Below are 26,423 nucleotides of genomic sequence, written 5' to 3' on the forward strand. Positions count from 1 at the left end.
ACAGAAGAAGGTGGTTAGGTGGTCTAATGGTTGTAGTTGTACTTACACCAGAGTGCTTTGTGCAGGAGTAAAACCAATCAGGACATTTGGATGACTCTTGGTGTACAGTGTTAAAAGCTGAACTTTTCCCAGTGCAGTGTGGTAGATGTGATTACTCTCACCATCCATCCATCCATCCATCCATCTAGCCTGGAAACCAGATGAATCTGCCAGTGCCAAAAAAAAAGTGATATTACTACTCTGGCCATGCCAGGCTACCATCCATCAACCATCCATCCATCCAGCACTGCAGCCAAATCCTAAATAATCTGGATTTTTCTGACACCCATTTCTTCCATCACTGATTTAGGCTGGCCCTAAAGTAAATTTTGGTTACCCCCCAGAGTTAAACAGCATATTAAGCACATAGCAGCACTCTACGTAGGCCTGCTGCATAATTTCCTCATCAGATTCCTTCACACCTCTCACACTATCACAAGTGGGAGGAGGGCACTCGTACGCATGCGCCGTTGCTGCCTCAGATGTCACCAGACTGGAGCCCGGTCTGGTGGACTGGTACCCTCTACTGAACACGTTTTACCATTGTACACAGTACAGTGCAAGGACACACGCACGCAGTGTCGCACACGTCCTCTGAGTCCCTGCTGGACACAAGCAGCCGAATTTAAGTGGTGAGTAGCCAATATGGAATTTATAGAGAACTGTGTACATCATGGTGATGTTTTTTTTAGTAAAGAGCCAATGAGGAAGAAACGCTCCTCACATCACCGTTAGCAGCGTAATTAGCTCTATCCCGCTAGCTCTCTGTGACCTAGTGGTGGGTTTGCCGTTATTTTCACGTTGACCGCTGAGCTTTCTCCGTTGTATTGTTTCATCACATGAAAAGAACAAAAATGTGTTTATTTTTCCGACATTGTTCCATTCACGATTCTGTGGCATTGCTATGCCGCTGTTATCGCTGCATATGCTGTAATATCGTTCAGTAAAATGAACAGCAGCCCCACGAATACCAAAACGCTCGCCCCAAAACACAGTCGCTCCGGGGCAAATCTGGCGGTATTCACCTGGTATTCCTAAACGTAACCTCAGTAAACTTTGCCTAAAAACCTAACCTTATCTTATGCCTAATCGTAACCTCAGTAAAACAGTGCCAAAACCTAACTGTATTCCTAAACTTAACCCCAGTAAAACTATGCATATAACCATAAACTTATTTCTAACCTTATCCTAAAAACAAATACAAGAATACAAGAACCGCTGGTCCGTGGAAAGAATTGGGACGAGCGTGTTTTGGGGCGAGTCTTCCGGTTACCAGCCCCGCCACTTGTAATCTGACCCGGCAGTCTGGTGCGTGACTTTCTGGGTTAACCTTAATAGAAGTGGCGCAAAGCCATAAGAACAACATGTAAGTTGATGTAACAGACAACACAGGGGAGAGATGGAAACTTTAACAAGCTGATCCTAGAGTAGACAATAGGCTGCTAGGTGCAATATTGAATTTGGTGATCATCAGATGCAAGAATAAGTTGTCACACGGCGATCTCCCAATAGACGCCCCTTCTGTCCTGCCTGTTATAGTCATTATAACGCCCTGATAATACAGTATTATAGGCTCTGCCTGTTAGTTAGTTATTATAACACTGTGTTAACGACACTATACAGTACATACAGTTATAACGGTAGCAGGATAGGTGGGCACCAAGGAAGAGTGGGCACGTCAGTGTTAAATTGGCAATTTCTTCCAAAAAAAAAAGAAGATTACATTTTGGACAAAATAGCCAATTTTACATTGAGGTGCCCAGATGTCCCTAGTGCCCACCTACCTTGTAAACGTTATAACACTCTGGTAACCAACAGGTGTGGTTAATTTCTTAATTGAGCCCATTCTAGGGGAGGTATAGACCTATATTTATTTCTGGGAGAGCAGTGAGTGGTTGATACACACCAAGTTTCCTGTTGCAATGTCCAATTAAATCATTAGCTTGCTATTAGGTTGCCTGATCTTGTTTTCAATGTCTTTTTTAGTTTGTCAGTGAAACTCATGTCTTCAGTCTGGATCAGAAGCAACTAAGCTATTAACCACAATACATTTCTACAAACTCACTGTCACACCATGGTGCTTCACAACGTGTTGTCAGCTTATAGATCTGCTATTTAAGATTGTTTTTTGACAAAACAGGGATGCAAGGGTTAATGTGATATTAGACTTCTATAGAAATTGATAGTTGCCATATTATCAGGCCTCTTAGTGAGCCAATGTTCTGGCATGCACACTTACCCAACTGAACAGGCAGGAACTGTATTGTAAAATTGTTATTGAGTATAAAAATGTCCATCCCCTTAACATACATACTGTAGGCAGTGCAGGTGAAGTCTTATGAAAGGTCACAACATTATCTAACATAACATACCTAAATACTTGTTGTCCCAGCAGTGTTTCCCCGAGGATGAAGTTGTAGCAATATTTGTAGAGAATATTTACATACTGTGTGTGTGTGTGTGTGTGTGTGTGTGTGTGTGTGTGTGTGTGTGTGTGTGTGTGTGTGTGTATATATATATATATATATATATATATATATATATATATATATATATATAAATTGCGCTCAAAATAAGAAGTTAGGTGTCTTTGAGATTGACAGGTGTCGCAGAGTGACGGTGGTCCTGTGGAGCACCTCCAGACAAAACTGTGAGATCAAGAGTGTTGTAACTCTCTTTCAATGGGTCTGGATAGAGCCCTCTATACTATACTCCTCAATAAGTGTGTAACTGGATATGAAGTGTCTGTACTGGTGGCGCAAATTTTAGTTTATAAAGACATGAGATGGAACTGTCTTCCATTGTTAAGAAACATTTAGCAGCGGTGGTCATATTTCGGCAATGCTGCTGAATGCATATAGGGGAAACACTGCCCAGTTTAGAATGGGACAAGTATGTCCCTGTGCTCATTTATTTTATTGAGTACCTAACTGTTTCTTAATTTGTTTTTCATAATATGTATTTTTTGATCTGTACTTTGTAATGATACAGCCTGTGTGTATAATAGTGTGTGTGTACATCCCTGTTTTAATGCCACATTGATCTATAGACAGGTTTCCTGTTAGTAAACATGAGAGGATATGACCGCGCAGAGGAGGGGGAAGCCTATAGTGGGCGCCATTACCCGCAGCAGCTCTGGTCAAATGTCCATTCATAAAATAAATGATCTTCACCGGGTTTAATGAAAGTAGATTAAATTATGCAGTTTGTAATACCTTGTTTACTCAATAAAAATGATTTGTCGGAAGTTGGATCTGTTTGTATATAATAGCAGCATTATGCCTATTATGCCTATAATAGCAGATTTATGGCTATCTAACTCCCGAACATAACAACAGAGTGAACGGCGCAACAATTCGTTTCCCCCGAGCATGCGCAGATTGCGCATTCTGCTCTGTGATGACGTCGCGCGGAAATCCGTCTATTGAGATTGATTGCTGACTGACTTGATGTCGCTATAAAATGACACCATGTGTTCACTGTCATAATCTGTGTAGTTGATGAAGGCTTGTTTGAGCTGAACACGAAGCTTTTTAACTTTGCCAAGCCATACGTAAATATAGACTTATACGATTTTCAATAGAACAGTGTGCCTTGGATATTTCTTAAGTTCTGATGAAGCATAATGCTGCATATTGTTATTCTGCAAAGGAATGGAACTTAAACTTATTTTCTGCTTATGATCTAACCCTTCCCAAAGAGCATCTGATTCTTGTTGTGCATAGGCCTATTTGCAGAACCACGCGACACTCTAATTTTCTTTAGCCACTTAAGCCCTGTACTTTATTATACTCCAAATATATATTTAAAAAAAACACATTTCCCAATGTGTCGGATTGTGCTCATTGTGAGCTTGGAGATAAGCTATTTTTGCTATTTTTGAAAAATAAAAATAAATGTTTTATGTTTAAATATTGATACTTTTTGAAACTTAGACCAATTTAGAGATGCCGGGGTTTATGTGAATCGTATGTGCGATTATGTGAGGATGATCAGAGAACAAAGTGTTAGGTATTATTTAGGAAGGTAGAGCATGGACGGCAGCTAAGAGCATAACTGATAGATACGTTTGTGAGTGTAGGAATAGATACAGTGAGTGAATGTGTAGAAACATGTTAGTGTGGAGAGTGCATTTACAGTATGTGTGGGAGAAAGAAAGGGAGAAAAAAGGGATGAGTGGAAGTGATTTAGAGGGGAGTCCACAAGTAGAACCAGATGTGGTGTGAGAGGTACAGCTTTGAGGTACCAGTCTCTTAGAGCGCTATACTGTAGGCTGCCAGCTTCTGGTGAGTATTTATCAGTCAAATCAAGGATTAGGAAAAACATTTTTTGGGGCCGTGGTCTCAGTTGGCTGTACAAAGTTTAACAGTAACTTCAACTAATTCACCATTAAATGGTGAATTAATTGTGTTGCCATTGTGTTCACAAAACTTTAGTGAACACATGGCATTGACTCAAAGAATGGGTAAGAACTCTCAGATTATATCTTGTAGAGTAAAAAACAACGTGTCCCCTTTAGTTGTTGTATTTGCCAAGTACATTTTCTCATAACCTGGGATTCATCCTCTGCATTTACTCATCATCCTAACTATTAGAAGTAGTGGGCGCTATTAGTACAGTACCCTGAGAGTGGTTGGGGAACAGTCGTAATGAAGGACACTTCAACACTAAGCCTGGAGGGGGCATCAAACTGGGAACCTTCCCATTCCCAGACGGCCTCTGTACCTCCTGAGTCACATGCTGCCATATACCATATATATATAAATATATATATATGTGTGTGCGTGTGTGTGTGTGTGTGTGTGTGTGTGTGTGTGTGTGTGTGTGTGTGTGTGTGTGTGTGTGTGTGTGTGTGTGTAAGTGCGTGCGTGCGTGCGTGCGTGCGTGCCTGTGTCTGTCTGTGTGTTGGTGTGTCTGTGTGTGTTTTAGTTTGTATGCATTATGCAAGCAGACATGTATGTATATCAGTGCAGTTATGTGCAGAATGCACTTGCTGTGAACTTACCAATGCATGGGTACAGTACATGTATGAGATAAGGATATGTATTTAAGTTCAGGGGACTGTTAGCATTATCTTATGCGTGGGGGAATTGGATGGTCATTTGTGGTAAGCTAGCTGTCGAGTGTATTTACGTAAGTGTATTAAATACACAGGCAGAACCTGCGAAGTACAGCTTTATAATGTGTTTATAATAGGACTGTATAAGACATCATTGGCCTTTTGTAGTTCTCCACTCAGCCACTGACGCTGTAATTCAATAAATACAATGTGTCTTTTCCCAGCCACTATGCTGGGTGGATAATTAATGGTAGATAAATTTAGCCTGTGGCAGATCTTTTGTCTGTTTTACCTAACCAGACACTGGCTGGTAAAACCTTGACAACGTCTGCTGACCCAGCTGCCCTGCTAGCCTATATGCCAACCATTCAGGTGGCATATCCATATGTCTCATATTCACTTAGTTATTTGTCCTGTCTCATGCTTTAATGAGGACTAAATGTCACCCACCTTAACCCTTCCCCTCACCTCAAGAGTTCTTTAATCTCTATGAATGGTTTCAGTATCTTGTATTTCCATGCCCTGTCCTTGGGGAAATGAGGAAATCGAGCAAATCCAATGCCGTGTTAATTTAACTCTGAGCGTGCAGTGACCCTAGAGTGGAGTTTGACCCTTGTGTCGATGTAGGTCAGTGAGGCCATGTACCTGAGCCTAACACGAACCCTTGAGCAAATTAACGTTTCCCTAACGTTACAAAACACATAATTTGCTGCTGGGTAGATATTTCAGGTAGTTGCAGTGCTTTTGAAGGGAGCACTTGTTGTGGTGGAGCTGAATGGCCTCATTGATAATTCCTTGAGGAGTTGTCCTGCTTCACTGGCTGGTTTACAGCCTCAGGGATCCCTCCAGGACCCAGTGCAGAGGACGGAGGCTTTATACACCAGGACATGACTAGAGCCAAACCAATGCCAGATTTTTGGGTCCGATGCTGATCCTGATTTTTTTAGTCCAATGGCCCTACAGTATCTTCCGCAGCGCCTTCTCCCTTATGCCTAACATTAAAATACTGCAAACATTTCTTTAAAATAGTCCAAATAGCCGATCTACAAGCTCACAACACGACGCGTCGATGTAGATCGGCTATTTTGACTGATTTAAAAATGTTTTTGAAAACCTTCCTATAATCGTATGCCCAAAATAGGGACGCCAAGTTGAAGGGAAAAAAGGGACAAATCGGCAGCATCATAATTGTCCATAAGAATGTAGTAAAAAAGAAAGGTAAAATAATGGCCAATATATCGGCTAAACCAATATCGTACATCGGTCTGACTCTAGTGATTCCGCCTTCCATTATGAATGACATCCGACTCAGTGACGATCATGTTTCTTTCTGACCTCATTTCCAAGTGGTGTGACCACTGTGTGATGTGTGTCAAAAAAAAAGCTTGGAAGGCTTTGACATAGTGACACCCTCAAAGACCTTTAGTGTAACTGAGGGATTTTCAGATGTGTGTTCAGTCATTCAGATTATTTGGCTCTCCTGACCTGGAGCCATGTGTGTGTGTGTGTGTGTGTGTGTGTGTGTGTGTGTGTGTGTGTGTGTGTGTGTGTGTGTGTGTGTGTGTGTGTGTGTGTGTGCGTGTGCGCGTGCGCGTGCGCGTGTGCGCGTGCGCGTGCGCGTGTGCGCGCATGTGTGTGTGTGTGTGTGTGTGTGTGTGTGTGTGTGTGTGTGAAATCACTGGTAGCCTAAGGCAGACCCCCTAATGAGTAACCCTAGAGGGCCGGCATGTCCCCACCAGCCCTTCACCCTTTTCTTGGAAGACCTAGTGGTCCCAAGTTCAAGTTGCAGGCATTTCTGGGTTAGTCATCTGTCAGTAACTGTTCCTGGATCAGTGATACTGGCCATATGTAGTACCACTGTATTAATTGTGCTGATTATATATGCAAGATTGTAAGACTGGCGTCAGTTAATTTACTATAGTCTAGCAGAGGTGATTATATGAGATCAGTTCATTTGGAACAAGAGAAAATGGGTCTTATGTTAGGTCTATTTGTTTGTATCTAAATATAGCTTATACACCTTGTGAGTTGAGGTGCATTCTGAATTTCAGCAGGATGACTTTTCCACAAAGCCTTTTGCATTTCTGTATCTTAATGAATCAAAACAGGAGAAATATTGGTGCCTGATAGTTGGCTGTCCTAAATTTACCTTCTTTTTTTTCTCCCGCAATTAAACCTCAAGCTTACCACTATTTTATTTAGCCCAGCTTGAATATTGTAACAAGTTCTTGAAAAAGCTTTAATAGCCGTTTTAAATTCCGGGTGGTAATGTTTTGCCTTGCTAGTGGTGGGCTTTTGGTCAGTCAGCCTGTCCATTCTCTGACATTTTATTCTGAATCATGATGATCTTGAAAACTACTGTCTGAATTGGCTTGGAATCTGACCATCATGTCCCCCAGAAGATGGTCCATACTGATTTTGGTGGTGACCCATAGACGTTTCTCTAGCACCACCCTTACAAACATTTCTACTTGCACACAAGAAATGTAATCGGTGGTGGATTGCTATTGAGTCCCCCATGGCCTTTGGTCTAGTAGTGCCAAATGTGAACATTGACCACAAGACGTCTCATAATCTAACTGCAGGATTAATTCTACTGATTTTGGTGACCCCCATGGCCATGGTCCGACTGACTCCGGAAAAAAACAAAAGAACTTTGACATTACTTCAACTTCTCAGCCAGTATCAAAGAAGAGGCTGAATGGCTTTAGATTGTAGTATAATGCTCTCAGGACTGTTTCCTTGAACTAAACCCAGGCAGTAACAAAAGGTCAGTTGAGGCTTTCTTGATCCCAGAGGAATTCACCTGACACGCCTTCAAGTGCACATAATCGTGTATGCACACTGCATACACACATACACTAAGGTCAAATCAACAAGTGTGTGTGTGTGTGTGTGTGTGTGTGTGTGTGTGTGTGTGTGTGTGTGTGTGTGTGTGTGTGTGTGTGTGTGTGTGTGTGTGTGTGTGTGTGTGTGTGTGTGTGTGTGTGTGTGTGTGTGTGTTCGCTTTTCTCCCCCCCAAACTTTAAATCAAATCAAAATAAAAGATTGCAGCTCTACAAGCTTGTAGATTGACTATTTTCACCGCATGCCACCATTATATGAAAAAGTATAAAATAGGGCTTAAGTGGCTAAATTAGCTGGTGGACTGTAAGCAGACACATGATCTAAATATAAAGCTTGATAGAGAGAAACACAGAGGAGTTAGTGTCCTTTGAGTTGTGTATTAGATTGTTTATAGTTGTGTATTAGATTGTGTATAATTGAAAAAGCTCTAGATAAAAGAAGCTGCCCATATAATTTTCGCAGATAATTGGGAAAATGGCATAATTATTTTTTCAATAATGGAATTTCATCCGATAATATGGCGCATTATTACGGGTGGTCTGACAGGTTATGTAAACAATTACGATGAGCTAATAGTGTGCACTGTAGGCTACGCGTGTTTTGGTCTGACTGCATGTACATAACATATACTTACTTACATCGTCCAGCCCATAGGTACAATGTAGTGCCTTTTGGCCCGGGGGAGTGGGGGGGGGGGGGTTGCACAAGAGTGAAGTGACCACGTAGTTACTATGGTGCCAGCCACGCTAATATTCCTCAATGTGAACTGAGGGCAAACCACACAGCAAGAGGCAATCGCTCCAAAAATAATAATTTTAGTAATTTCATAGTAATTTCAGTGAGGCTGACATGCTGCTCTGGAATCATCCGAGAGTGCCAGGGTCACCAAAGTAGTGTTTGCGGTAACAAAATATGCAAACTACAACAGTGTTATTGATAAGAAATAAGCTGCATACTGCTTAGCAAAACCATAGCCTTTATCCAGGGTGAAAGAACAACACAGGTACATCCAAAACATGTCATCACCATAGTGAGATCACTATCTTAAAGGGGAGATAACCTACAGTATACATGAACGCTAACAATTAAGGTATGTGTTACTCATGTGTTACTCTGTTACCCCTGTACTATTATGTGTCTGCCCACTACAGGTTCATATTTTTTATTGATTTAATTATTAACTGTAATTAACCAGTCATCTATGAATCATTAACATTCCTGTCATAGACCCAGTCCTTCATTTTGATCTATTTTACCTATCAAGCAAAGCATGTAGTTACTGTATAATTTTGCCCCCCTGTTCCATTTTGGGTTCTTTCCAGCCATGGGGTTTCTGTGTTGTTATAGCTGCCTGTTGCACAAGATTAAAATCAGTATGATTTGGTTATGGAAAATATTAATAAACTGGTAGATCTTTATCAGTTGAGCCTCTCTTACCCTCATTACCCATACTGTAAACTGTGGATTATACTTGATTGTTCCAAAATGTAAAAAAGTGAAATTATAGTATTGTATCGGCCATTACAAGCATCGGCAATCCGCTCCAAAATTACATATCAGTGTATCACTAATTTTAACATTATAATTATAGTTGATTCTCGACTGAAAGGAATTATTTATGGTTTTGTTGATTGTAATGTTTCCTGATGTGCCACCTCAGGAAGTAAACACAATTTTAATGCATCTGTGACTACGTGATCTGAAAAAACTAAACAAAACAAAAATATTGCTTTGCCTCCATCGAATGGCCTCTACCCCTTTTTTGCAGCCACATGCTGCAGTCGATGTAACAAGCCTAGCTAAAGATAGGCCTATTTCAAATAATTAAATTATCACATTATTTTTGTTCAGATGCTGCAACCCAGGCATCCCAACCAGAATTTTTGGATTCAGTTAGATTTAAGGAAACAGGAAGGGAACTGGCTACGGAACTCACAGTCAACACATTCCTTCTTGTTACAGGAAAGACAGTTTTCAATGATCGATAGCACTTTGTAGCTTATTTTTCAGTCAGTGAGCGATGTTTTACATCACAGCGACTGTAGCTTTGTGTGTGGTCAGTTGAGATAAATAGAAAGGTTGTTTATTATGTCTCTGCGTTGCTGGACTGCAGATCAGATTCAGAGCCACATTTGAACCAGGGCATTGATGTGCAATCGGAGATACCGTATGGCCGTGTATGAGGTTATGTGAGAGCATTCAAACAAGGGTTTGTGAGGTTCAGGAGTGGCCAGCCTCACAGTTTGCACCCTGGATGACTTATTGGGACCTATGAAAAGCTTTCTAAGAAGTTACAGGCCGAAAGCCCAGTCCACACCAATTAATCGCAACAAAACTCGTTGCAACAAACCGTGTCGACCTGCAACGGGTCAATTCAAACCGCTGAAACTGGTTGTAAGTTGGTGTGGACTGGGATTAGTGGCCTATAGTGTTTGAGGCGGCTTAAAAGTGTGCCTATTAACATTAGTTGTCTTCATAAAATATAACTTATATAGTTTTAGAATGTGACATTACCCGTGTTGAGTGAGTAACAGCAGGACTCTGGTCTCAACAGTCAACAGACTATTTTGAATGCCTTTAGGAAGATTCGTAACTTGTGTTCACTCAGCTATCTCTCAGACATTTATGTCCAAATAAGGCCTTATAAAGGACTTAAAAAGACAAAAAAAAAACGAACAAAGTCTTAAATTTGCTACTTAAATTCGCTACTGTGTCACAGTACACACACTTTGTGACATCATGTATGATACTGTACATGATGTCACAAATATTGTGTATTGACACACTATGTCTTTGTTTTTGTCCACCCAAGCCAAGTTAACTCATTAGCCTGGTCCAGATCACATTCTTATCTCTTCTTTGCTCACCATTTGGGCCTCCAATACTTTTATAATCTTCTTGTACCTCATTGCCACCCCGCCATGAAGTAGCAAAACTGTGTGAATATGGCCCCACTGCAGGATTTGGCTGCCATGAATTATTAGATTAGATTTATAGTTTATTCATTCTTTCTGTCTAAAGAAAATAAGATGTATAAGAATAAGATTCCTCCGTGGCTCAGAGTCCTAGCTGTGTCCCTCGTGCAAATAATCAAATTACCACGGCAATTCGCTGAACTTGTTACCAGGCGATTCGCTGATGCCTGTTATACTGTACAGTAGCTAATGTGTCACCACCACCATGCTGTGGTGGACAAAGTAGGAAGTGAAAGTGCCTGTAGAGTTGTTGTTGTTGTGTTGTGTGCAACCTTTCACCCCACATTGAGTGATTCAGATGTTCGCTTTTTGTTGGTACATGTCATGTACCATTGAGAAGGTGCTTGGGGTCTCTTGGCAACACAATTTAAGTTTGAGTGAAGAGGTTGGCTCTATAAAACAGAGTAATATATATACTTTTAGTCTAGGCGTTGTTAGATTTTTCAACACAATAAGCAGCAAAAATATGTCCTCATATTATTCTTAAAACAACATGGCATGTGAGCCACCGCCCTGAATCGTGCATGGCCGCTTCAGTCGACCCCAGGAGGTGATGCATCATTTCCTGTTGGAAGAGTGGTTAAAAATATTAGAGGAGGTTGAAAAGTTCCATGTTGTTAGCTTTTGGCTTTTTCCACTGTTGTCTAAAAAAAAGAAAATATTGTCATTGGATAGAACATGATTTATGGTCTGCCACAGCACAGGTTTGGGCGTTGATCTGAATACAATGTAGGACGTTTGAATTAAACGTCCTACATTGTTATTAAAGGGATATTTCACTTTCAAAAAAACTTTTGGTCATTTTATCATCTACTCAGGTCTTTGTGAACCCCCCAGACAGTTTTTAAGTTGCTTGAATAATTATTTAGATATTTAATATCAATTTTATCAGACACGCCCCCCTCCTATACCAACCCATTATAACTTCAAACTTCAGTTTAACCATGTTAGATTCATCAAAAACACTCGTCCTTGGTTCTGGTGACTCATCCTGCCCTCCTAATGTGTGAGGGGGCCGTGTTTTTTCAATTACTTTTTTCATTTATTTTTAATATTTTTTTGGGAAAATGAAAAAAAATTAAATAAAATAAATGAAAAAAGTAATCGGAAAAACACGGCCCCCTCACGTATTAGGAGGGCAAGGTGAGTCACCAGAACCAAGGACGGGTGTTTTTGATGAATCTAACAAGGTTAAAATGGAGTTTGAAGTTACAATGGGTTTGTATAGGAAGGGGGCGTGTCTGATAAAATGAATATCAAATATCTAAATAATTAATCAAGCAACTTAAAAACTGTCTGGGGGTTCACAAAGACCCAAGTAGATGATAAAATGACCAAAAGTTTTTTTGAAAGTGAAATATCCCTTTAACCGATCTCACCCTGGCATCCTTATTTTGAGCATGTTATTATAGTCAAGGACATTTACAAAAATAATCATGATAATAAAGAAATAAAAAATACAAGCTCACAGCGCATTGTGACGTGATGTGTTGTGAACTTGTAGATCGGCTATTTTTTAAAAATCTTTTAACAGCGTGGCTTGAATAGTGGTTAACAAAAGATCCTGTCGATGGCTGCCTGCACACTGTTGGGTCAATTTTTTCTACAATTTATTTTAAAAACTGTTTACAAGACTGTTGTTTGTTTGCCTTAGGCCCATTAGCTCTCCTTGGGAATGATTTTAGTAGCATGCGTACCCGCCTAAAAATAAAGTCATGTGACTTGAAAAACAAGATTATGTGGAAGTTGACGCTTAGTCTAATGACCGCCTGAATGTTTTCACCTGCACCTAAACCCCATACTCCTCCTTTAAAAACTTTGGACTGCTATACAAATCAAAAATACACTCTTTCTAGGGAAAAGGCTCACTGGTACCTACAGTAGGCCTACCTACAGTTTTTTCAGAAAAGGTAAGATATGTTGAGGTGATTGGGTAGTCTTTGCTGAATCTTCATGTCTTCTGAGCTGAGAGGAATTTAGAATAGATGACAAATGGACCCTTTCACATAAATGTGTACAGTTGCATTAATCTCTAATGTTGCTGTCTATCAGTCCTTTGGAGAGCTATATGTGTATGTGCACAAACATGTGTTGGTGTTTGATAACATGCGGTATATTTTATCTGCTTAGGCGGTGGTGGACACAGTAATGAAGTACATTTACTTGAGTACGGTTAAGTGAAACATTATGGTATACTTTACTTTCGTGAGTATTTGTATTTTTTAGACTTTATTTAGATACGACCATCAGAGATATGCAGGGTCTCTCTCTCTCTCTCTCCCACATACGCACGCACACACGCACTTGTGCACGCACGCACTTGTGCACGCACGCACGCGCGCACGCACACACGCACACACGCGCACACACACACACACACACACACACACACACACACACACACACACACACACACACACACACACACACACACACACACACACACACACACACATACAGTACACTGTCTGTCTGTCTGTCTGTCTGTCTGTCTGTCTGTCTGTCTGTCTGTCTGTGTGTGTGTCTCTCTCTTTCTCTCTCTCTCTCTCTCTCTCTCTCTCTCTCTCTCTCTCTCTCTCTCTCTCTCTCTCTCTCTCTCTCTCTCTCTTTCTCTCTCTCTCTCTCTCTCTCTCTCTCGCTCCCTCTAACGTTCTTGAAGTGGATCCAAACAGATGAGCAAGTTACTTATGAAATAAAGCTGTTGTGAGACAGTAAAATCTCCATGTCCCCCCCCCCCCTCCTCAGGGTCTAAATTTTCGAAAGCCACCCAACACCAGTGACTTCCGTTGCAACAAAATATCAGCATTGATAGCTCAGAGTGAGTAACATTTGTGACAAGATATCAATCTTGGTGGCTCATACAGCACACATGAACGAAGGACGTTGTGGTGGCACACTAGATCTACACTAATCTGTCAGTTCTGTACTCTCACCATGCTGGCATGTGCTATAACAGTGATGTCCAGTAAACCTTGAGATGTAGTTAATAAAACATCCTCACAAATTCTTTATTGGTGACTCAGTAAATAAGTTTGGCCTCGGACCAATCCTTTTCTAAACTGATCGCCTTATTTATAATAATATAAGGCGGTCTGTATAAATGTGTTCTTTAACAAATTAGCTACAGAAGTTAATAAATAAACACGTTTTTTTTCAGGAATGAAACAGTCATGCTCAAGGTCTCTTCTTAGATACAGAGAGAAAGAGTGTATTGTTTAAGGCATGTGAAACACCTGTGTGTCATTCACTCTTACCGCGGATAAAAATAAATATAAAAAGTATTCTTGAGGTGGGAGTAGATTTACTGTTTGGACGTTATTGTCTACATGTGGGATTGTCAGATATTGTAAATTATTATCGCTGACAGGCCAATTCTGGCCCGCAGGCCACCGATCATTTATTTAGTGTTAGTTTTCATTTACCACCATAATGTATTATGCAGATTAAATGTACAGTATATGATTATGCAACACAAAAAGACTGTGTATGCACATTTTATTTTTGGTTGATAAGACGTTTGCCTTATATTTGGCTGGTGAGGTCAAAAGTTATTTTCAGACCCTGACGCACACATCCATTGACACATATTACTCACACAGTCAACATTTAGGCAAGACATAAGAGATCCTGTGTCTGACAGTTCTCTAGTACGTCTGTGTGAAGTCTGTGAACGCTGACACAGCAGCATTAACTCATAAATGTGTGTTAATGACTTTGTGGTGTAGCCTACTGTATGTGAATATCTCTCATGAGGTAAAAACTCGCTAATTGGTTGACTAGGATTCATGCTGCTCACTCCGAGCCTGCACTCTGTAAAAGTTACTTAAACTGAATAACACTGATACATGCCTAAATTGTAAATGAGTGTTATAACTGTCTTTTATGGTGAAGAGTGACAGCAAAGTAGTAGAGGAGTCAGAACTGGAGCCCATGCAGCTATACATGTCATGTCAATTATAAGACTGGGATGTCAGGAGGTCTTGTAATGTCAGGGCTGAGTTAACCAGTTACCAGCTAACAGAGTAATGATTAGTAGGACACAGTTGTTTACAGTGCAGTCAACAGACTTAAGTGCCATGTAGGGGAGATGCTGATCTGGCTGCTCATTAGCCACTACAAGCAGGGCTCTAAATTGCAAAGGTGTTTTTTTTGCATATCCTCCCAAAGTTTAATCTGTACGACCTTAAATATATATTTGGGAGCATTTGCAAATGCAAGTGCAAATCATTGTATTGGTCTGACCTTTCCCCCCTAGTCTAACATCCATATCTCTGTACATTGGCTATGTGCCTTGTGAGCTTACAGTAGGTTATCTGTGTGAAGGAAATAGGTGCCTACAGTATGTAGCATGGAAATGATTCGCTCATTGGCACGGCACATTGAGCGTTGTCGCGCTGACGTTCTTAAAGCTGCAATCCGTAAATTCGATGTCCTCTCCCGAGGGAAAGAGTTCATTTCAACTGTAACACCCGGGATTCAAACGCGGGTCTCCCTGCATTGGGAAAACAAATATCAACCGTGCGTTCAAGAGAGAATCCGCCCTTGGCCAACTGAGATATTGGGCTTATGAACTTCACGCAGGGCTACCTGTCAACCAGACGGTATTCTACCCAACACTGCTGGGTCTACATTTCTCAATGGAAGAGTACCACCTCCACTCCAGTTGTACTGTACTAGGCATATGGTATTAACATACTGTACCATACCGATTGGTTGAAATAACATTAATTAATTATTCATTATTCGGATTGCAGCTTTATTCGGTGATATCCCATTTATTCTCCCTTCATCTTTTCTTCTCATAATGTTTCTACAGAGGCACGCTGTTTATTTTACCAGTGCTTACATTGTGTTGTGGACATCAAAGTACTGTATGGCATTATAATTAGGTTACTATATTTACATTGCAATTAATTTATAACTTAGGAATTCCAATTTGGTATGCTTTATAATTATTAAATACATGGGCTATCAAAGTGAGCAAATAAAAAACACAGTTGAAAATATGATTGGAAAGTAAAGTAAAGTGATATGGTTGAAGTTGAAGTGAGAAAGTCCATGTGCTTTTGTGACTGTGACCACTAGAGACCATCTAAGGCAAATGGCCCAAACAGTAGCTGAGTTGATCTCAGGGCAGACCATAAATAGCAGTGATGTTTGGCCTATATTTGAGTGGTACTGTGTATACTTCATATTTGGAGGGAGGGTTTTCCACCACTGAATAAAAAGTCAGAGAAAAATGGCTGCTGTGTGAATATGCATGGTCAATACTGTAATAATTGTACATTGAATTTCAAAATAAGGATCAGGCGAGGCCTGCCATTCACACCAAAGCTGCTTTAAGGCCTGTTTTTGTTCACTCTGTTCAGGTCATCATCATCTTAGCATAGGACCATAAAGTGAATGAGACTTTTGCGTATTCAGCCTGTCTGCTACTAGCCTGGGAAGCATACCTTTTCGGGTCTATGATCCGGTCGGGAGTGGAAGTAACCCTACGTCACCAGGTGCGTCATCCACGTCATCAGGCGGCCGGAACAGCAAATCCGGAAAGACTTCACCCCAAAATTCAGTAGGTCCGTCCGTGGGCCTACCTAATAAAATCCTTGATGCGGCGTAGTTTAGCTTATTTTTTAAATATAAATGTGAGTGTACTTTGCGGAGACTATTTAGCGTCTGTCTACCTTTATTATCCCACGGGGAAATTCTATTCCATTTAAATAGGGATTGGGGAAACAACAGGGGGAACCAAAAAAAAGCGGCTCCGCCAAACCGTAACGGAAAATTCCGGAAAGAGAAATTGCTTCTTTTTTTTTTTTGGCCTAGACCGGATCACACGGGCCATTAATAACGAATACCAGGCTTTCCTCCGAGGTGGAAAGACTGGTGACGCAAGGTTAGTCTGCTACTAGTCCGCTGGCATATGGCCTGGCACAGATTCCTTCGGGGCAGAGATCCTCCTCTCTTGCCGTGGCAACACTTGGCAACTGAACTGGAAAATTGTTAAGTTAAACTAGCCTCACTTCTCCTCTCCTCTCCTCTCCTCTCCTCTCCTCTCCTCTCCCCTCCTCTCCTCTCCTCTCCTCTCCTCTTCAATTTACAATACATTCATCTAGTTAACACCTTTGTATCCAGATGAAGGGAAACATTAGAATAAGTCAGATCAAAGTCAGATATCTTTCAACTGCAGGTACACACAAGTAAACACCATCCCCAATCCCTGACCGTCTCACCCATTTCCTTCTCTCCACAGGTGCAAGTCCTGAGTCTCTCAGTCTCCCTCTCAGCGCGTCTGTGTTATTCCTCCCTCCGCCATCTCTTTTTGACCAGACAACATGCCTCCAGCGCTGGGCGGGCCGCAGGGGTACACCATTCCCGAGGGCGGCTGGGGCTGGGCGGTAGTGGCCGGGGCCTTCATCTCCATCGGCTTCTCCTATGCCTTCCCCAAATCCATCACGGTCTTCTTCAAGGACATTGAGGTCATCTTTGATGCCACGCCCAGCCAGGTGTCCTGGATCTCCTCCATCATGCTCGCTGTCATGTACGCCGGAGGTGAGCGCAGCTTAGAGAGATGATATACATTAGGGGGTTTGGGGTCACACACACGCACACACGCACACGCACACGCACACACACACACACACACACACACACACACACACACACACACACACACACACACACACACACACACACACAATCAGATTAAAAATTAGGCCTGAAACTTAAGGTACTGTAGGTCTTAATGCTGCCTTTAAAAACATCATACAGTTGTCTCCCTTTATTTTCTGCTGAAATTGTTAAACATTTCCAGCTCAGGTTAGTATTTCACCATGCTTCATGGGGTAACTTAATGTTTTTTAATCTTTGCATAGAAAAAGCTATCATTGACATAACAGGAATGCGATGTTTGTGAATAACTCCCACAATTCTCATTTCTGTGGAATCGGTTCCATAAATGCTTGCCACAAAAAGAGCAAATAGTGCATGTCCCCTGACATCTCAAAATGCCCCTGAAATAAGAGGGAGAGGGGCAACTTATCCCAGTATTTCACATTTTCTACTGTGCAGGGGGTAACTTCCTGGTTAAAAAATACCACATGCTTCGAACCCAACAAAAAAGAGTCTGCACACATGCTTTATTTTGCGCGCAGGTCTGTGCCCGACTGTTCTCGCTAAACACGGGCGTGTGTGTGTGTGTGATAAACCCCCCCCCCCCCACGCACGCACGCACACACACACACACACACACACACACACACACACACACGCACCCATACGTACATGCATGGAGACACGCTAGCTGAGTCTTGCAGGTTTAGGAATAATGTGTGAGAGGCTTGGAGGTCTTTTTGAGTGTGCATGTGTAAGGTAAATAGCCGCTCTCATTCCACTGACGGGGGAGGGGAAGGGAGAAAGATGGGGCGGTGGAGGGTGTTGGACAAGGCATACGGTGGGAGTTAGGAAAATGTGTGTGTTAGGTTTATATTTGTGTGTGTCTCTGTCTCCAGGCTCTTTTTTGTGGTTCTTTGCATTTCTCACAAGGTTTTATCTTATCTTGTTCCTCTCTGCTGACGCAGAACGAAAACAAAAATAAGCATTTTTCTTACTCTTACTGATTTCCTCCCTTCCTCCTGCTCTTCTTCTTCTCTGCCCTTTTGCTCACCGCATTCTTACAGCTAGACACAACCATAATTATCCAAATAAAACTATATTTTATCACTCTTTTGAGTCTAACAAGGTGGGATGTAAGAAAGGGAGACAGTGACTTAGTTTCAGACTTAATTCACTACCAGGCAGCAGTTGCCTGTTCTCATTCAAGATTTTGTAAACGTCAGGGCAACAGACAGAGGGATGCTATGTGGATGAGAAACGCACGCACGCACGCACGCACGCACGCACGCACGCACGCACGCACGCACGCACGCACGCACGCACGCACGCACACACACACACACACACACACACACACACACACACACGCATACAGGAAGTCTTTTATCCACTCTTTGAACCAGGGTTAGGTGTGGGAGGGAGTGGACATTGCTTTGTCCATATATCAATTTAGAATGGCCTCCTCCTCCCTCGGTTTTGTATCTCTCCATAACTGTGGTAAGTAAAGTGGATTGTTATATTTGGTTTGTTCTCACCAACGCATTTATCTAACGTCTCTCTGCAATTTAGTATGGACTCACTTGGGTCAGTCTTTACAGTCTCAGAGTTAAATTAAAGCCTGATTTATACAGTACTTAGTTGCGTTGCCAGTGTCGCAAATTGAAAATAGCAGATCTACAAGCAAGTTTAACTCTCCGGATTTTACTGTGTAGCAGCACATCCTTATCCCCTTCATTCGACCTCTTCAAAGCAGAGCATGCTGCCTGTTTTCATTGCCTGTACTCTGTCCTATTCAGTATGATATGCTTGCATGGAATGGGAACTGCCATGATTAGGTGGAGGAGGTGGAGCAGAATAGCAGTCATTGACGCCACAGTCAGATGTCAGTTGTTTGAATAACACAGTCCACAGTCTGTTCATGTTCCTCACGTGGAGTGGATGTAACACAATACTCTTACTTGGATGCAACATGCCATTGTGCATACCCGTGGCCCCTCTGCCATTCTCCTCTGCAAGGGCACAAGGCGCTTTTGTGTGTCGCCAGTTGATGATGTCACTATGTGGGCATGCCGTCTAGCTTATTGGTCAGACATGAGGTGCTGCACGTACGCACGAACGAGCACATGCTCACTCATTCATCACTAAAACTCAGAGGAGGACAGAGGAAGCTGACTAACCAAAGAGGAGACTGGCCAGAACACACAGCATAAAGACGTTTGCATAGGTCACCAAAATGTGATGGGATTTCATACTGGGGCAGTAGACAACCATAATAAGCTGCAGAGTGGCGACATCAGTGGAAACAGGGAAAAAAGGCACATAGAGAGAGAGATAGACGGTATTATATTTGACCACCGTTTTTGAAACCTGGCATTTACCTTGAGTCTTAAAGTGACACCCTGCCATATTTAAATCATAGGCCTTTATTTTTCCTTCAGCAAACACTTTTAGCATGAAGTCGGTCAGATAGGTGGTTGTCCAGAACCGCTGATTCGACCGATATGCCCATATATAGGCATATATGGAGATTCGGTTGTCCAGATCTGTAGATCCGATCGATATGCCCATATACAGCATGGGTATATAATGAACATATACTGATGACCTTAGTATATGCCACATATGGGCATAAAAGGGACACAGGCAGACGGATAAGTACAGATATCTCTATATATGGGCATAAAAGGGACAGACAGACGGTTACAACGGGTACAATGACACTGGGTATAACAGGTATTGCATAACTGGGTGGGGCATGCATTCCCAGCTTGCATCGTTCCCGACTTTTCATCGTTCCCGAGTAGGCCGTGCCCTACAGGCACCTGTCTAGTATTAATAATGCCAATGAGACTTTTTTTGGTTAACTAAAACAAATTGAATGGTCCTTTCCAGCCATTCAAATAAAGCGGACTGAGAGAATCAGGTATTCACAGACCGGAGTGGCAGGTCTACGTCCGTTGAACTTTGGTCTTCTTCTCCTTCAGCATGCGATCTGCACAAGCCCTGAGTGTGGAGAGTGTGTGACCGTGGCTGTGGTTATGTGTTAATGCTCTTGTACTGGGAGTGATTCCGAGTGAGACAGAGATTTCCCCTCAGCCACTCAGTTTACGGTCCAGTGCATTTAGCCAATGGACAGAACCCTGCTTAGCCAGCCAGGGTCTCACTGAGCATGATTTCTCTTATGCGCTGTCCCAGGGTGACTTTGCTGTCACTCAGACACTTACCACGCAATGTCTCCTGATCTCTCAGTGTAAGCCAAGGTGTGTGCAAGTTATGATAAGGCTCAGTCCGTGGGAGGGACTGAAATTATCGTAGTCTTTCGTGTCTTTATTAGTACAAGGCCACTGCTAATCATAAAGCATCCAGAATAGTGGTAGTTTTTTAGATTAGATTTGAGTCAAACCTGAAATAACCCCTAATTGCTAAACTGGTTGTAGCGCAAAATGTCTTTCGACACAATGGTTAACAAAATGAACTGTAGCACACAAAGTGATCTTTATATTTTGTTATTAGATTTGGTTTTGCCCCTATGATTTATACTGTATTTAAAGGCTATATTGTCTCTTGTGCCAGTTGAAAAGTCCTTAGAAGCCCACCATTTAAGAATAGAGTCTAAAAGACAATGCTGAACATGGGAAGGATGCAATTCAACTAACAAGTATATTTATGGTAAACTGTCACATCCTGAGGGTAGGGATTCTATTTTTCCTTGAGGTTTTTAATTAGTCAAGCAAGCACAGCCTATGCAAGTAGCCTTTTATTAGATTTATGCACACATTAATTCATGCAATGAGTTGCAGGGTATTGTAATCGGTCCTGCCTGTTTGTGTTTGTTTGTTGGTTTTTTAGCAACATAAAATGTAGATCAGATGTGTAGATTTTCATGACATTTAGAGAGAAGGATCAGTACGCTGCCCCAACTAAATGATTAACTTTTGGGTCGAATAATCAGTAGGCTGCCCCAAAGAGATGATTATCTTCTGGGAACAAAAAAGCTCAAAGGCCAAGGTGGCAATCAAGAGAACAAGAGATCTTCTTACAGGCAGGGTTGGCATCCCCAGGTGCATTTGTTATATTTTAGTTTGGTGAACTGATTACCTGATCAAAGAAATTCTAATAACAACATTTTAAAATAATAGCGTGCCGGTGACCATGAATAACTTTTCAATCAAGGTGGAGGGATATTTTGTTTCTGCAAGTAATTGACCTGCTGGAGGAATATGCCTCATCTTTGCCAGGGATAACCCTGTCAGTTGTTGGAGAGAGCGACACAAAGGGAGAATATATCAATGCTCTTATCATATTTGTTTTATTCTACTCTGACTCAGCACCTGTTCTTGGTCTATTTTTATTCCTCTTCATATGATTTTATTATATAATAATATGGAAGAACATTGTGTATCTGACCGTAGAATACAAGATTACAAGGCCTCTCATGTAGAATCTGTCACCAATTCATTTACAACACACATGAGCATCACTGCATGCACAATTTGGGGACACATGTCACAGCTGCAAAATGTAATTCCGGTTCATGATCCTTTGTTGCTGACGCCGACAGAGCCATGTGCTGCTCTCTCCTCTCGCCACCGCTCTCCTGGCACACACACACACACACACACACACACACACACACACACACACACACACACACACACACACACACACACACACACACACACAGAGAGCGAGAGAGAGAAAGATGGGGAGAGGGGAGAACTAATTGTTTATGTAATATCTCAGAGAACACCGATCACTGCCCCCTTTGTCTCTTGCCAGACCACAATAAAGACTGTCACAAATGATTTGTGTCCCTGTACGCGTGTTTGTGCGTCACTAAGGACACGCTTGTGTGCGCTTTGCTGTTTCCGTGTGTGTGTGTGTATGTGTGTGTGTGGGTTTGGGTGTGTAGTGAGTGGATGCAGACTCACTGTGAGTTCCCTTTTTTGTCCACTTGGCAACAGCTCTCTCACCAGGAATTCCACTGCCATAGAGGAGTTGTGTAAGTCTCTATGTGATTGCAGTGTTAATTTAACTCAGAGCGTTTGAAAATGGGCCTGCATCAATCAATGTTTACACTCTCAGAGTTAACCCATTTAGACCTGTTGTAACCCATACGTGTTTATACCTTAATGCCGGGAACACGTCTACGACATTTTAGATGTTACTTGCTATATTTCTTTATGTATTTCTCAGCCTCTGTAGCAGATGAAAATGTATGTAGAAATGTGTTTCATTTGCCCTTATTAAAATCTGAATGTCTGTCTTTCATTTGTATTGATTATTCTGTCAAGTAAACGCCAAAGGTTTAAGCTCAAGCTTTTCCTACTGCTACATAAACTGAGAAATATATTGTGTATATATAACAGTGACAAAAGTTTTTCAGAAAACATAGTACTTAAGAAGGTGTTTTTAGAATCATCCTCAGGTCTAAATGTGCTGGGGTACATGTGTTAGGGTGTCATGAATGTTGCGCGTGTGTTTGACATGCCAGCTAACATCAAAGCCACATATGTACATGGCTCCGAGTCCTTTCTATTCATGGTGTGGCACTTGGTGTGGAAACTTTGTGCTGCCTGCGACAACCCATCAAACCAAACATGGCAATCAGCCATGTCACCTTTGTGCTGCACACTTTTTATTCGCTTTAATGTAAAGCCATCTGAGCTGCATTTTTGTATGAAAGGTGCTATACAACTAAAGTGCATTGTTATTATAATAATTCTTTTAATACATTAACTAGGTTGCCTCTACCCTTGTCCAAGAGGTACTGTAGGTATTTTGTGCATGCATGCAGCCACACACATGTGCGCGTGCCCCCTCTGCTAATGTGGTTGCCTGGTTGGTATACAAATTTCAAGGGCAGACCTCCAAGGGCTGTGTGAAGGGATTTAAGCCTACATTGGGAAAATGGATCCCAACTGGCAGTACTCTGGAGGAATGGCAATGAGACTTGGCTGGCTTGAATGGGGGCGTTAGAATCTGGCTATATTTGGAGATCATTCATATAGTAGCTTAAAATCTGTATTTGTACAGCGCCTTTCATACAATGTATCTCAGTCAGATGCTTCACAGCAGCTTACACAGTACATGCTCAACACTGGAGAATGTGTGTATTTCTGGTTTCTGTCTACCTGCCCTTTACCGCTTGTGTGTGTACAGTAGAGTATGTGCGTGTGTGTGAGTCCTTTTCCATTCTTCTGACCGCTCTGCTGCTGCAAGTTAACACACACACACACACACACACACACACACACACACACACACACACACACACACACACACACACACACACACAGGTCTCAGTTAGAATCTCACTCACTTTCTCATTCATATAGGGCCTAGGACTACAGTACATCTGGGAAGGTATTATGCTGACATGGCTTCTACTTGGAATTATCCTATTCTTTGTGCAAAATCAATAGTGTATTGACCGATGAACCTCAAAGGAAAACTAAACAAAACACAGCAGTACGTTTGTACTGTACACCATCAGGCTTCTGATTATAACCATATTAACAGCACCATGGGACACTTGTTCTGTCATATAGTGCGTTGATGCACTACAATGGGCATGCTGATAGCCACACCAACCACAGACTTTTTCAGATGCTACCAGATGGTAAGTGGCTTCGTAGCCACAGAGCCACTGGCAGTAGATTGCTAAACAGTTACCTCCCCCAGACAATCAAGCTTATTAACAGGTCCAGAAAAAAGAAAACAACTTGGACGCCCCACCTTGACTGTCTGTCTGAAGTCAGAGGCAGCCCGAGGGGTGAACAAGGTCATTGTGCAATGCCAAAAGCCACTGGCACAGAACACTATAGAGCTTTTACAGACTCACAGACAATTAATACATGTTTTTACAACCTAGGAGTAAGAACAAAAATAGCTGATCTACAAGCTCACAATGAGTCACGATACGATGAGCTCACAATGAGTCACGATACGATGCATTGACTCCCTGAGACCCATTCAGAGGCATCTTTTCTTCACCTTTTTCCCTCTGCCCTTTCTTGCTCCCTTCTCTCATTGTATTGCATTGACCTTCCCTCTCTTTCCTTTTTAGTTTTTAATATTTTACCCTCTACCTCCACCTGCAGGTGAACAATGGGAATTGTTGCAATTTGTCCATTGCCATTTTCCTTGTATGATTTACTTGCTGTCTTTGTTACAATCCTGCCGTATAATGGTTTAGTTGCTCAGTAATAAATGCACTCTGGCTGTGTAACCCACCTTCAGTCCTTGTTGATTTGCATCTTAATAATACATATGGCAGAAAACAATAATGTTCGCATGACTCATAGAACCATGGTATGTAATCATATTCCTCATCAAACATCACTCAAACTCCCTCTCTGTCTTCTCTCCAGGTCCAATCAGCAGTATACTTGTGAATAAATTCGGCAGTCGACCAATAATCCTCGTGGGTGGCTGTCTGGCGGGATCGGGGCTGATCGCTGCTTCCTTCTGCAACTCCCTGGCGCAGCTCTACTTCTTCATTGGAGTGGTGGGAGGTCAGTAGACTTTTATTCACTCCAGCTTCAATGTACCACATAGAAGTAGTTCTAAATAATGAACATGTAAATAAATGTAGCATGCGTCAGATTCTCATACAATCCCCCCATCTGTTATTTTTTCCATCTCCTCCAGGTTTGGGCCTGGCATTCAACTTGAACCCGGCCCTCACCATGATCGGCAAGTACTTCTTTGAGCGCCGGCCCATTGCCAACGGCATAGCCATGGCTGGCAGCCCCGTGTTCCTGTCTACACTGTCGCCTCTCAACTCCTGGCTGTTCGACCACTTTGGCTGGCGAGGCAGCTTTCTCATCCTCGGAGGGCTCCTTCTCAACTGCTGCGTGGCCGGCTCCCTCATGCGGCCCATCGGGCCCAAACCCCTGCCAGCCAAGAGTGCCAGCTCGGCATTGGGCGAGCCGGAGCCCAAGAAGACGTGCATGCAGACCGTCAACAGCTTCATCGACCTGACGCTGTTCAAACACCGCGGCTTCCTGCTCTACCTCTTCGGCAACGTCTTCATGTTCTTTGGCCTCTTTGCGCCTCTCGTCTTTCTCTCCAACTACGCCAAGAGCAAGGGCATTGAGAAGAACAAGGCGGCTTTCCTGCTGTCAGTGCTGGCCTTCGTGGACATGTTTGCGAGGCCCTCCATGGGCCTGCTTGCCAACACCAAGTGGGTACGTCCCAGGATCCAGTACTTCTTCGCCGCCTCCGTCCTCTACAACGGAGTGTGCCACCTGTGTGTGCCGGTGACGTCTGACTACACCGGCTTCGTGATCTACGCCATCTTCTTTGGCTTCGCATTCGGCTGGCTGAGCTCCGTGCTGTTCGAGACGCTGATGGACCTGGTGGGGGCCCCGAGGTTCTCCTCGGCCGTGGGCCTGGTCACCATCGTGGAGTGTGCGCCGGTGCTGCTGGGCCCACCGATGACAGGTAAGGAGGTCACAATAAGGCAGAGGGACGGTTTTCTTTAATTTATTTGTTTATGTTTCTTTACGTCGTGGCTCTGCAGGAGTCTGGCCGTCTATCATTTTATAATGGAAGTCAAATGTGCTCTGATTAGGCTGAAAACGTGCCCAAACGCCCAAAGTCATACGTCATAATGATATATCTTCCTCAGACAAAAATATTTTTGTCTGAGGAAGAGCTACTAGGCTCGAAACGTCACCTTAGTGGTAATAAACAACTTTGGAGCTGGATCCAATGTACAGACTATTTTTTCCTTTAATATTTATCTCTTCCCAGCACCTGGTCTTTTTAACTTTAGATATGCATGCTTTATTCACTGTTTGCTGAACATTGAATTGCTCCCTGCTATATTTCATTATAGACAGTTTACATACATTATTATAAATAATACATTTTGGCATCAATAG

At 42.3% G+C, this 26,423-nt stretch overlaps 1 protein-coding gene across 1 annotated transcript in view; it reads left to right on the plus strand.

The window, feature by feature from the left end:
• Window positions 1-537: 537 nt before the first annotated feature.
• The window catches only part of LOC311053363 (monocarboxylate transporter 1-like), a 30,224-nt gene continuing 4,338 nt past the window's right edge, over window positions 538-26,423 (plus strand). The window contains exons 1-4 of the mRNA XM_084068854.1: window positions 538-671; window positions 17,171-17,469; window positions 24,906-25,049; window positions 25,186-25,980. Coding sequence (XP_083924980.1) covers window positions 17,253-17,469; window positions 24,906-25,049; window positions 25,186-25,980 — 1,156 coding nt within the window. The 5' untranslated portion in view covers window positions 538-671; window positions 17,171-17,252. The remainder of the gene's footprint in view (window positions 672-17,170; window positions 17,470-24,905; window positions 25,050-25,185; window positions 25,981-26,423) is intronic.

Source organism: Gymnoscopelus microlampas, assembly GCF_963454915.1.
Source record: "Gymnoscopelus microlampas genome assembly, chromosome: 10".
NCBI lineage: Eukaryota > Metazoa > Chordata > Actinopteri > Myctophiformes > Myctophidae > Gymnoscopelus > Gymnoscopelus microlampas.